This window comes from Etheostoma spectabile, chromosome 5, assembly GCF_008692095.1.
Source record: "Etheostoma spectabile isolate EspeVRDwgs_2016 chromosome 5, UIUC_Espe_1.0, whole genome shotgun sequence".
NCBI classification, from domain to species: Eukaryota; Metazoa; Chordata; class Actinopteri; order Perciformes; family Percidae; genus Etheostoma; species Etheostoma spectabile.
In genome coordinates, this window is record NC_045737.1 from 9,686,124 (window position 1) to 9,700,761 (window position 14,638).

At 40.2% G+C, this 14,638-nt stretch overlaps 1 protein-coding gene across 1 annotated transcript in view; it reads right to left on the reverse strand.

Moving 5' to 3' along the window:
- The window catches only part of LOC116689499 (EGF-like repeat and discoidin I-like domain-containing protein 3), a 123,100-nt gene that overhangs the window by 38,560 nt on the left and 69,902 nt on the right, over nucleotides 1-14,638 (reverse strand). The window contains 1 exon segment of the mRNA XM_032516054.1: nucleotides 7,180-7,361. Within this exon segment, the coding sequence (XP_032371945.1) occupies nucleotides 7,180-7,361 (182 nt within the window).

Here is a 14,638-nt window from a genome sequence, read left to right on the forward strand (position 1 = left end):
TGAAAAACATTCACTGCTGTGAGAAAATATTCAGCATGTAACCATAGGCAACATCCTGGATCTGATTATGTCCTGTAGCAGTAATACACACACTAACTTCAGGAAACACAAATGTGAAGCATCCTTAACATCTTTGGGACTGTTTTTCACAGTCACTTTTCAAGAAATTATCAATAAGGTCATGGTCCTATTGAAAAATATATTTTCTAGCCCATTGAGAGCCTAGTAGCAATGACTGGACCGTATTTATCGTGCTTATACATAACAAGGCAAGTCATGAACAAGTGAACCAATGTCACAGGATATGTTAACATTTGCAGAGAATTCCGGTTCAAACTATGTTTGTTTTATCTATCTTTATCTTTGTTCTTGGGATTTATGTTTTAATCTAGATCAGGGGTCTCAAACTGAACTTACTTGGGGGCCGCTGGAAGTAGAGTCTGGGTTTGGCTGGGCCGCATCAAGTATTCCAAAAAACAACTATTTCCTCCAAAAAGGGCGTGGAACTGCCGGTGCTTTAAACCCCTAGATCTGATATGGTTGGTGCATTTCCCAACAGAGTTCACATTGTCAAACCTCAGGCATTTGCCGCAAAGAGTACTTAGCTAGCTTGACAACCGTTACGCCGCTGTCAGGAGACTACTACGGTAGCCCATAAGTGACAAGCGCAATGAGAAAAAGTTTCAGAACGCGCGGGCCGCACTAACACTTAACTTTGATGTCAAGTAGGGGGCCACAAAATATCTTCCCGCGGGCCGCAATTGGCCCCCGGGCCGCGAGTTTGAGACCCATGATCTAGATGTAGAGTAGACTGGGTAAACCCACTCTGCCGGTGCCCTCCATACCCACAAGCTTTCAGCATTTCTGGATGGATCTCATCAATCCCTGGGGGCTTTGCCACTGTGGAGTTGCTTAATTACCTCAGCAACTTCCACCAGGGAAATTGACGACAATCCCCCATCGTCTTCCAACTCTGCCTCTACCATAGAGGGTGTATTAGCTGGATTTAGGAGTTCCTCAAAGTGCTACTTCCACCGCCCTATTACCTTCTCAGTTGAGGTCAACAGCATCCCATCCTTACTGGACACAGCTTGGATGGCTTCCCCCTCCTGAGGTGGCAAACGGTTTTCCAGAAGCACCTTGGTGCCAACCGAAAGTCCTTCTCCATGTCTTCTCTGAACTTCTCCCACACCCGCTGCTTTGTCTCTTTCACGGCAGAGGCTGCAGCCCTTTGGTATATTGCAACTGCCTCTGGATCCCTCCGGGATAGCATAGACTCCTTCTTCAGTCGGATGGCTTCCCTGACCACCGGTGTCCACTCAGGTTCAATGCCCCCAGCATACAATCAGATGAAACAATTATAAAATTGATCATTGACCTTCGGCCTAGGGTTCTCTGGTACCACTTACACTTAGGAGCATCCCTATGCTTGAACATGGTGTTTGTTATAGACAATCCATGACTAGCACAGAAGTCCAACAACAGACAACCACTTGGGTGTAGATCAGGGAGGTGGTACCTCCCAATCACGCTTCTCCAAGTATCTCCATCATGTGTGTGTTGAAATCCCCCGAAGAACTATGGAGTCTCCCACTGGAGCCCCATACAGGACTCCATTCAAGGTCTCCAAGAAGACCTTCACCACCACCCATGTGGCAGCGCACCCGCCCCCAGCAGGGTCACTCCATCTCCCTCTCGGTGCTTCATGAAGGGTTTTGAACCATTCTTTGTCTGGCTCCTCACCTGAGACCACTTTGTTATGGGAGATCCTACCAGGAGCACAAAGTTCCCGACAACACAGCCAATTCATAGGGACACACAAACTTCTCCACCACGATAAGATGATGGTTCCCGGAGAGGAAAATCTATTAATTGATCAAAACTTTCTGTAATTTTTCAAGCAAAACCGCCAAACATTTGCTGGTTCCTGATGTGAGGATTTTCTTTTTTCTTTGTCATGATTTAACCGAGTATTTTAGTTTTTTTTTAATTGTTGGTCTGACAAAACAAGCATTTGAATAGGTCATCTTGGGCTCTGTAGAATTATTGCAGGCATTTTTCCCTATTGACGGACATTTCATAGATTGAACAGTCAAGTGATTGATCAATACAATTATCAGCAGTATATTCAATACAAAAAACGATAATTAGTTGTGGCCCTTATCATGACTAAAACTTTGATTCATCCTTTAAAATGTATAGTTTGGTTTTGCGGCTGTACAAGACTGGTACTTATGTCATAATATATCAGACCCTGAAAGACCCAGACCTCTCTGCTGAACAGTGATGAAAAGCATCAAATAACTTTTAATACTTTTATTTCAATTCTCTCCAGAACTTATTAAGCCTTATTTAAACAGGCAAACATATACTTATTAACAGCTACAGCTGTGAAAATGTAACTGACTACACAGTGTACTTCTGGGCCTTTATATTGCAAAAACCACTGATGATTATCAAATATAACATACCAAAAAGCAAGATCTCAAATGCATACAAAGGTCTGGAGCATATAAGGTAAGAAATTTCCTCTTTTTGATTACACACTGGAATCAAGACTGTTGAGGGAATTGCAGCAGTATTGTAACAATTACACTGTCCTTGAAGGTAGCAAAGAGCCCTGTGGCACTGGCAGTGCTGTGTACAAAATGCATGTGAGCACATACTTTACACACTGACGCATGCAGAGAGTTAAAGAGTTTTATCTCTCTCATTGTGCTTTCTTTTTCTTTAACACTCATTTGCAATCATTAGGTACATACATTTGAGATACTGGTGACTCAGTAAGAATGGCCACTCCAACTAATATCCCACCAAGAGCAGAGCGTACAAATAACCCAGACCGTGTCACAACCTCAGAGTAATAGACAGTGAAATGCAATCATGCTATCATTGTGTTTAATCATAGGGACATTGCAAATGTTTAAAGGATTTGAAATGGCCTGAACAAACAGCTCCGATCTGAAACAACATTATGTTGTGGCAGGACCAGGAATTGGCAGCCCCATCAACCACATGTCAGTGATTTCAAGTCGTTCTACCTGGGCAGAGGTGGTCATAACTGTTAAAGACTGTTGAATTACTCATAGCAGACATCTGTTTCTAGCGATTAGAACGCTGCATTAAGTTTAGGCTCATGAGCAGGGTCTCTTTTTCATGTAAGAATAAGTTTTGGTAGGACATTTTGATTTTAATTAATCCCACTGGAATGAAAAGGACAGGCACAGGATTATAGTCTAAGCAGGTTACATATATACACATATTGGCAAAACCCATAAAATGCTGATGGAGATCTACATCTGAACATTAAGTACTTTTACCTTCCATTAAATTATTTTTAGACTAGGGCTGGGCAATATATCAATGTTGTATCAATATGGCGATATGAGACTTGATATCGTCTTAGATTTTGGATATACAGTATCTTAATATTACCTGTAACCACTAAGTCATTAAATAATTTCTAGAGAATATTTATCAAAAATCTCATTGTGTAAATAACATTTTGTTAAAGCACCAATAGTCAACCATACAATATTGTCGCAATATCAACACCAAGGTACACTACCGGTCAAAAGTTTGGGGTCACTTACAAATTTCTATTCCACTCCATTATAGACAGAATACCAGCTGATCTGAGTGGGGGGGCTGATCTTTAATACAATATCTACATTAGCCATTATCAGCAACCATTCCTCCAATCATCCAAAGTCACATTCTATTTACTAATCTGATATCATTTTAAAAAACTAACTTGAAAAACATTGGAGAACGCTTTTGCAATTATGTGAGCACATAATTTAATCCGAAAACTGCTGCCCTGGTTAAAAAAACAATGCAACTGATCTCAGCTGGTATTCTGTCTATAATGGAGTGCAATGGAAATTTCTAAGTGACCCCAAACTTCTGACCGGTAGTGTATATTGTCAAGAATATCGTGATATTTGATTTCTCTATATCGTCCAGCCCTAGTGTAGACCCTCTTAGCATTCACAAGTGATTTGGATTGTTTCATTGTTCCAACGCACCCGGCTTGAGCTATATTTTGCTGATATTGGTCGGACCAGCAGCATATTTCCCTTGAGTGTTCAAATGCAATTTTATGTGTGAGCTAGTCGTGGTGAGGCTGTGGAAAACAGATATTCACACAGCACATAGATGTGTGAACAGTAGCAAGCTCAATTCACAAAACACACAAAGCAACATAAATACAAAGAAAAACATATATGCAAATGCATGTTTCGTCTGCACCTCTAAGATATATTATTCAAAGTATGTTGCTCTGGGTTTGATTTGAAAGAGCTGACACCCAAAGAGACATACTGCACCAGAGAAAGTCTCACAAATAGCCAGACAAATCTGATCCCTATCCTGATAGTCATCAGTGTAACCTGTTTCACATGACAGACATGCAAACGCATTCACGTCACATCACTCTGCACTACAAAAGCAAACACCCACTTCTTAGCATAATACCAAAACACTGACATGACTGTACACCTCTGTACTCACTTACCAATTATCCAGGCTCTCTGTAGAAACACACAATGCCTACAGCATCCTGCGCAACATCCCACGTGGCATCATTAAAGTCAAACAAACTACCTGAATGTTTTATGCCCGTCCTCCTCAGCCTCTCCATGTGCCAGGCTCCTTTTCTCTCACTCATGTCGGCTGTTTCTTTGACGCTCTCTCTTTCATTTTTTTTCTATTTTACAAATCCATTTTTGCCCCGAGTTGCTTTTCTCTTGTTGTTAGGTGCAGCTTCACTTTCTCCATCATGCTGTCACGCTGTAGTATGTTTTTCTATTACATTTTGTTCACGGTTCACAGTCCGTGTATCATGTATCTTATAACAGCCCACTACAAAGGTTGCTGTCAGCATTTCTGTCATCACAGAAGGGACTCAAGAGTAAAATAAATGTAACAAAGCTGAAAAAACATTATTTATATAATAGCAAATGAACAATAGTTACGTATTGTAACTCCCGATTCTATGAGTATGAGTATAGGCACAGCCCTCTAACTACCAAAATGATTATTTAGTTAATATTACTGCCACTATCAATCTGGAATACTATGCAATCTGTTAGATGAAGGTGTCATGTGGTCAGGACCAAGCCTTCGAACTGGACACAAGTTGGAGAGACATTGCTATATCATAGCAATACATCACCTGGCAGTTGTATTATATGCTACAGCCGTTTTAGCACAGCTGATGATGTATGACTATTTGCTCAACATAAATTCAGACAAACAGTTCTACATAGGTCATAAACTGGAGCCAGATCATTTCAGGTCAGGGAGCTGCAGCAGCGTAATGCCTAATGCAATGCAATTGCAAAACCCATTAGCTATCGGTCTCACAAAGATTTAGGCTCAGGGGGCAACGGACAATATGTCAGGGTTTCCGGTGTAGACAGCTGATATCTGACTTCCTCTTCCGTGCGTTGTCGCCGGGTCAGATTAGCAACTTAAGATACAGGAATGGAGTTAGGAGCTGAGAGACAACGTCTATATATGAACATATATCAGCATATAAATGCAGATTTTAAAAACAAATAGCAAAATAATCAACAGACGAAAGCCTTTGGGTTCTGAAATTGCATTTCGGCCAATGCCTGCTCAAACGTGATTGGTCAATACTACTTGGACTAAAAACGGAAATGCTTTCGATACCAAAAAGTTGTCCTGTTGCCTACAAATTCTTCATTCATATGCATATATCTGTTTAAAGAGATTGCATGCAGTGAGACTTACAACATATAGGTTTCTAGGGTTGTAATTCTATAATTACACATTGGGACTGAATGTTCTGCATTAAAACCGGCCCAATGAATTAAAAGCAATGGGCATTCAAGACCACAATGGAATTTAACTTTTCAATTTGTCTACTGTAGCTCTTTGTAGCTCTTTCAGAGTAACAGCACAACATGAAGGTTACCTTTAAAGAAGCCTAAGCAATGGGAGACTTTCAGGTATCAATGCTTTGCTGCTTTTCTTTTCATTTCATAACCCATAGGGCTGTTTTGTATGAAGGAACCTAGTGGGCCATATTAACATTCTAAAGCAGAGTTTTTCAACAGGAGTTGGTGCAGGGGGTCTGCCAAATAATTGTTTGATGTTTTTTTTAATTTAATTTTTAAATAAAATAAAAAATAAATATAGATAAACATGAATCCAACATACTATTGTTAAAGATATTGTTTTTAATGTAGGCTACACAACATTGATGATAGGCTTAATGGCCTACAGCTAAGGTAGCCATAATATAGCCATCCACAGATACAGTTAAGCTTTAAGCTAAGGATTTACTGTGCACATTAAAACATGATGTATACATATATGAATATGGCAACATTGTTTTTTATTTTAAAAGCTTAGTATTGTATGAACCATAAAAAGGTATGTACAAAGGTTTTAGGCCTCCCTACACGTTACTGTAGGCCAAGTTTAATATGCAACTCGATTTTATACAATATATGTAGTAGGGGGTCCCTACTGGGTAAGACCCAGGACTAAGTGGAAGGATTATATTTCCAACCTGCCCTTGGATCGCCTCGGGATCCTCCTATCGGAGGTGGGTAATGTAGCTTGGGAAAGGGAAGTTTGGGGTCACCTGCTGGAACTGCTCCCGCTGCCACCCGACAACGGATTAAGCGGACAAAGATAAATGGATGAATGGAATTCAATATTGTTTTGTGAATAACAGGAAACTAACTGTAAATATTACCGTTGAGTGTTACACAGTTACAACTGTGAGCATGCCACAACTAAAGTTCAGAACAAGCGTTAACTGTTAGCAAACCATCACAACAGAGGCAACAGCCACTAGCTAAAAACAGCTATGCCCTTTCACATTTTGCTTACACTTGACTACACCTGCATCTGTTCAGCCCCCAGCTAACACTTTTTTTTGCTCTTTATTACTAGTAAATGAGACATCACTTTTACAGTATGAGTAATTAACTCTAAAGTTAACATGGTTGCATTTTTAGATTTTATTCTAACCATCAACTAAACACAAGTGATGTTATACGGTACATAAATTATATATAACTATTTTAAGCCACAACAAACAAGAGAATGATGTGTGTCTATAATTTAGACTGTGTGTTAATTCATTTCTGCCCGGCCCTGTCCCGGCTCTGTGTGTGCCCTGTCCTGTGACTGCATTACCTGGATCCATGGCCATCTGTCATTTTCGGCAGCAGTCCAGGCATTGACCAGGCCCTTCTTGTTGAGGCGTGCAAAGTACGGGTACCACTTCTGCAAGCCAAAGAGAGCACGGTGGGTGGAAGAAGCTGTTATCTGTTGGTTGGAGATTATACCGCCCTCCATGCCCAGCGGTCCAGAGCATCCTGAGTAGAGTGGGCAAAAGAGACAGATGACTTAGAGACTTAGAGTAATTTCAGCACTCATAAATATGTGCAACTCAGTCAGTGCAATGCATACTGTATAGATTTCTTTTAAAACAATACCACAAAGACTGCATTTTGTCATGTCCGGGATTTTGTCCTCCACATCTCGTCAAACTTGCGCCGTTGTGTGTCAGACCATAGTACCTGCTCCAACAGTTTTTTTTCTGTTTTTTTTTTAACTAAATCTTCTAATCTAACCTGAGCTATGTCATCTACATATGACAAAAAGACACTTCAGACTCATTCTGTATCTCAGAGAGTTTCACTCCTGATCCAACCTGGCCCAGCGAGATCATGATGAGAACCGACAACCACAACAACAACAACGGATGCGCCAAGTCCTAGAGAAGGCCTATAGGTAAATGGGAAGGCATCAGGCTGATGAACAGGGCATACCACACACCACTGCCCAGCATCCTGCTAGCTAATGTACAGTCAATTGAAAACAAGCTGGATGAGCTCAGAGCCAGAATTAAATACCAGAGGGACATGCAAGACTGCAACATCATCTGCCTTACTGAGACATGGCGAACACCTTGGATACCAGACCATGCAATTCAACCAGCTCACCGCTCAGTTCACCACATAGACAGAATGAGAGAGTACAGAAAGTCAAGAAGAGGAGGCTCTCATTAACCACAGGCTGAACATCAGGATGTCATCGTAGCCGGGGTTTTTAACAGTGCTAACCTGAAAAGTCAGTCCTGACCTTCGGCAGCACATCACATGCCCCACCAGAGGAGAGAGAACCTTGGATCACTGTTACTCACCCTTCAAGAAGGAGCTTCTTCCCTCAGGCTGTCCGTCTGCTCAATGAGAACTGTAACTACCCACCACCTCATTTTCTTGTCCTGTATATATTACTATTTTTATAGATTTTATTATTGTTTTTATTGAGACGCAACAGATACACAATGAATTTCACTGTACATTGTATTGTGTATGATTGTGTAAGTGACAAATAAATTTGATTTTATTTGATTTCTTATCCTTGTTTATCCCAGAGACAAAAATCTCAGTCTTCTCTACTTGTCTCTGTGATGACCTCCTACTGAGACCTTGTCCTTGAGTACATCGTAGATGTGTCCACCCTGACTCATTACTCTCTCATTATAAATGTTGTTTTGACAAGACAATTTGTAATGTTTCCATTGAGGAAAAATCCCTTTGAGTCACTGCAGTCAACAAGAGGTCATATCTCTTCCTTCATGCTGTTCACATCCCCGGGGGGAAACAGGTTGACAACAGGTTGCTCCTCCATCTTTTCCATCAGTAACAGAGCCCAAAGGGTTCTGGCGATGTTTATCCAACAGACAGTTTATTGTGCCGCAAAACAACTACTTATTTCAATTTTAAAAAAAGCCTTTTGGGAAATCAAATAATAATAGAAAACACATGAGAAGTGAAACACAATGAATAAACAGATGGAAAGGGGGTATGCACCCACATGGTATGTTAGATAAATATAAGACACAACATATTAAACAATTGCATAAACATTCAAAAGTCTAAAAATAAATTTACACTGCTCCCCAAATGAGATTTTAGTAATTGTTCATTCACACACGTAACAATTGGGATGGGATATGCATGTAAATGGTATAGTTTCCCTTTAATCATAAGATAACTCAGCTTGTGGAAAGGCATCTTAATCAAGAACTCAGGTGTGCCCCCTGTGGTTGAACTGTTGTTCAAAACAGCTGTGGCGTATCGCCATCAAAAGTGAATCAGATGTGACTGCAGGTCCTCAGAATCCTTCAGCCTGAATATCTTCTTTTACGGAGTTGTGTAACTGAGATTGTAAAAGACACTGTCTCCCAATTGGATATCCTTCAACCCTTGAGTTGTAACAGGTAAGTGTTTTACTAAAAGAAGCTTAGAAATTGGTTTCCAATTTGAAGGAAAATCAAACAGCTGAGAGGCGACATAGTCGTTTTGAATTCTGCTAGTCACAATGCAAAGACCCCACATCGTTACGTTTCTCCTAGCCCACAGTGCCTTTTACAAATGCACAGCATCACAGCTGTACGTACGATGTGCTGTGTTAGTTATGACAGATGCTTAAGTTTTAATTAGTCTCCAAGTCAAGCACACAGTTGACATAAATGCAAGGATTTACAGCCAAGCATTTTTTTACGTTTTAAAATATCTTTCTCATTTTTCATTGTATGAGGAAAAGTGGCTTGACAGTTATTCATTAACTCAAAAATGAACATCTATTGCAAAATATGCTGAAGATACAGTGAATAATAGCTAATGTTGGCTAAATAGTCTAAACAACATGACTAGGAGTTTAATACTTACTTGATGTTTAGACACCCTGTGTAATGGCGAGGCAGTGTGTGCTGCACAGATAAATTGCATTTTGGGACATTTAACTCTAATAAGATTTGAAAGAGAGTTCATGAGGTTGAACATTAAACCCAAGTGTATTTCTCATTGCCTTTCTTATTGTGTGACAGCAGTAAAAACCTTAATGTAGGTAGTGTATTTGCCCCTTTTATTTAGCTCTTCAAATTTATTTTTTGAATAGAATGATGTTTTTTTTTTTTTTAAGAGTACTATTTTTTTTTTCTTTATTAGTGTTAGTGGATAGACATGAAAGGGGGAGAGAGATGGGGGGTGACACGCAGCAAAGGAGCCTGCGCCGCTGCAGGACTCAGCCAACATGGGGCAAATGCTCTTACTGGGTAAGCTAAAGGCCACCACGAATGGAATGATGGCTAACTATAACAGAGAAAAAAAGATTATTACGGATGCTGTTATGTAAATGTCATTGACAGACAATTGCTTCCAATTTATTTTGGAAAAGATGTGGGAGGTATTCCTCCTACTCTTCTCCTGGTGTGTATTTCTAATGACAACAGGGATACAAGTGATTAGAGTAATACTTATTTGGGTAAACAGTTCTGATTAAAATAAATTAAAATCTAATCTACTTATTTGATTTCTACTGTTAATGTGTCTCTGGTCACAGATGATTAAATAGCTGTGTTTAACAGTGTGGGAAAAGCTGGGGAAACTTGGAAGTGTCCCAAAAGAACAAGGACATATCAAGCGCAAAGTACAGCCAGAGGCACTGCTCGCTCATGCCAGCTGAACTGTAAGTGTGTGTGTTAACCAGCCTTCGGGGCAAGCCTGGAGCAGTGGTCACCCAAAGGCTGTGATGCCAATACCATTTAAGTAAAAAAAAACTACGCATTTCAAACCTAATGCACGCACGCACGCACACACACACACGCACACACAAGGTTGCACAATATTGACAAATTGTGATATTGCAATATTGATTATGGAAATTACTTCTTTTGGATATTAATTTCAATATTTTTAAACATACTGTATGTAAAATTACAAAAGTCACGGGAAAACGAATCATAACCATATTCATAGATTCAAACAAATTAGTGCACACTTAGACTTATAAACGGCTCCGTAGTGCGGCTGGACCACAGTCGTAAAAACTATTCAATCTAACCGACTCTGCCAGCACCGCCTTACATAAAGTAGCGGGATAGCTACCTGGGAGAAATAGGTGCAGGATGGGATTTGGTACCGTTTGTCTAGTTCATTCAGAAGCTTTTTGACGCCTTTTTTATCCACTGTGTGGTTGGGCATCTTTGGCCAAATAATACGTTATAGCATTGGTGATTTTAGCAAAAACCCTTGCTAGCGAGGCTTGTTTGGCTAGCTCTGGCATATTAACAGCAAAAGGACTTTTTGGATAGTATCATGCACTCATAATTTGTTCTGTTTTGTTGTCTCTATCTATTTCTTCATTTACACTGTCACTCTATCGTAATATGCACACGTCACGTGGTACGCTCCATAGGGTTTGTCACGTACTGGACCTGTGCGCTGACGTGCACTAATATGTGCAAGTGGCAGGGTAATTGGCCAATGAAACATGATCATTATGGCCTTTCAAACGGGCTCTAAATCAAACACAACTAAGCCACACAGTCAACGGTCAACAATATTGCACAACGTGATATCGCAATAACGATATTAAGTTGATTTATCATGCACCCCTAACACATGCGCACACACACACCACACACACACACACACACACACACACACACACACACAATGAAACTGGCAGTGTTGAGAGCTCTACAAAGACTCTCACCACAGAAGAAAGCCAAGAGTAAGAGAAGAATGGAACAATGAAAACAACCCTTCCATGACTTACTCTAGCTGCTAATACAGTGGGACACTAGGTAACAGCAAGGCAGGGAGACAGTGAGTAATGTCTGAGGACAGTCCAGAGGGATTCACTGGAGGCTGGGAGAGAGCAAAATAGTATATATGTGTGTGTTTGTGCTGACAGAGATGTGTTTATATATTCCACAATGGTGGTAAATAACTCTTGCTTCACTAGTTTTTCCCTGTGTGTGGCTCATTGTTCCCAGACTGATGAGAGTATGGTGTAGGTGAGGTGGGATGTGGTAGCCTACTGCTGAAGCCCAGAGAACCATCTGATTTTTCAACATCTGATGGATGAATTTCCTGCGGTCTTTTCAACAGTTCTTTGAAAAAAGCGAACAACTTCAATTTGGAGACATAACTCCTTAGGTAACTTACTTTAAACCCATGGCTCAGAAAGATGGGGGACCTTCTTATCAGAGTGTTGGATATACAGTAATGTACAGTTGCATTTTAGTATTCAATGTCTAATAATATCACCACATTCCCCACATATGAATAATCTGATGAACCGAATTTGCTTTGAGAAATTAAGCATTTCTATAAATGGCAATCTAAGCGGTGTTACAGTACCAAATGTAAAGAATGTAGAAGGCTGCAAAGCAATTGCAAAAGAACATTCATCATGATTCCTGGCTTTTAATTTGTTGGGGGAACCTGTGGATTTACACATGCTATTCTGGCACACAAAAGATGGCATACCAATTGATTTAACTCGTGAAAGAGAAATGGAATACATTTTTCTTCATTACATCCTGATGTTAGGACTGAGGTGCAATGTTGTCACCAAAATTTTCATATTTGGCTAGATGTTGTACCTCTTGTTAAGTTCTCTTGTAAGGTGTTCTATGTGAATGTTGTGGCAAGACATTTTTGCAATATTGCATCCTTCTCACCTTGTGGCAATGAAGGGGCCACTTTTAACGAGCTGCCTGCCAGTCGTGTGTCAGAGAAGCAGAGGCAGCCAGCCCCCGGGCCTTGGCCTGCTGGCCCCTGAGCATACATCAGCCCTGCGACAGCACACATCACTAACACCACCACTACCGTGATGTGACAGCTGAATCCATCTCCCACAAGCCCTACCTACAGCCTAAACAAATTAGAGCCCCACTGAAATTAATGCCAGCACACCAATACTAATGAGCATGCGATGGAAAGAGGGGATGAGGAAAAGAATAACACACACAAAACAGATGTCAGCCATACAATGGGGGTTCCACAGGTGACAAATGAGAATGAAATGCATCTGCATGCAGTGTGTGTGTGTGTGTGTGTGTGTGTTGTGTGTGTGTGTGTGTGTGTGTCAGTATGCAGTTATGCATTTAAAAGCATGCAATACAGCAATCAATATAATCACTAAAAAATACAACTATAATATAATAAAATATACATGAATGAACAAACAAAAACACTCATAAGCTATACTAGCCTTTGCTGGCTGCTAGCGTAGGCTGATGTTATCTACCGTCCATAGCAACTGACTTGGTGTGTGAAGGCAGCCAGCCAAGGAGGGTCTATTTTATTGTTGTTTATTAATAAAAGTGTATTTAAATTTGACTGTGACTGTAATTTTCATATTGCTATACTTGATGACCGTCAAAACATACCACAGCCTGTCGTGAGCTATTGCTTAATTAAATAACTAGTGCATGTTAAGAGGTTTGTTGTTAACATATCTGAGCTAGCATTTCTCCACTCATGATCCTGTTGGATTTCATTCAGGTGATATTGCTGCATTCCTTAGTCTCAGCAAATAAATTGGGAAGTAAAATATATCATAACCAATAGGATTGGTTGTGAAAAATTACAAAAAACATAAATTTGTTTCCAGTTTTGAAATGGGGGACCTTTACATTAACGTCCAACTCACAACATCAACAATTGTTTAATATAAATTATGCCACAGCTAATACTTGTGACAAAAGCCCATGGTTGCTGGTTGTCATAGCAGTGCTACGCACTCTCTGGCTTGTGAGTATTCTGGATACACACCAGTTGGAAAAAGCGACTGTTGGGTCAGGTGATGGAAAGATTTGTCACTTAAAAAAGAGCTTGAAGAAACTATGACACATGTCATCCCTCAACAAGAGGGCCTAATGTCATGAGGTCATGAAATTGTAGCCTAATTGGCAGTAGACAACCTGAGCTTCCAGCTTAATAGATTGTATCTGATACAGGGCCATTGGGTTTTATTTTTTAAACGGTGGAAATAAGTAGTGAATTTGAATAGCTTCTGCTCAAGGCAGAGGGTTTGACAATCATCTTAGCCTTAAAAAGCTTTTGGAAAACGGAGCCTTGAACAGCTCTCCCCTGGATCTTTAACTGACCATTCAGCCAATATTAGTGTGTGAAAGTGTGAATGCCTGTAGATGGATGCAGCAGTAGCAATTCCAAATTTGCTTTAGCAGAAAGGCTGATGCAGCTTGTGCCAAGTAATATCTCCCTGCATTTTATGCTTTCTTGTATATTTTACTTGGATTCATTTTGGCAAGTAACAGATATGATTCTTCTTCTGACTTCTCGCTTTCCATTGGATCATGGGAATCAATTTTGAAGGCAATGTAATGATTTCTGTAAAATTGGATAATCAGTGAACAGACAAGCGATGGCCAAAAGCTCACTACTGCCTTCACATAATATTCTCATGCTCATTTCGGGTATGGCCAGAAAATGTACAGCTGCTTAATCTGCAGCAGCCACTGTTTGTGCAGGTTTTGCCCAAACACACAACGTGGGTTGAAGGAGCATGTCAGAGGAGATGACGAGTTGTAGCACAAAGGTAGATTCCAGGCATTCTACCATGCAGGCTATATTCTTTTAGGACCCCACCGACTGCACTTCTTATGATAAGGCTGCGACAAATTCTATAAATAATACATTTAAATGCAAGCAAAGGCAAAAATTTGATTTTGGTTTTAAAGGGACATTTCACCACTTTTACATATGAAGATCATTTTATATATGTATTTATAAGTATTTCAAGTAATACTACGTAGTTTGTGAGGATA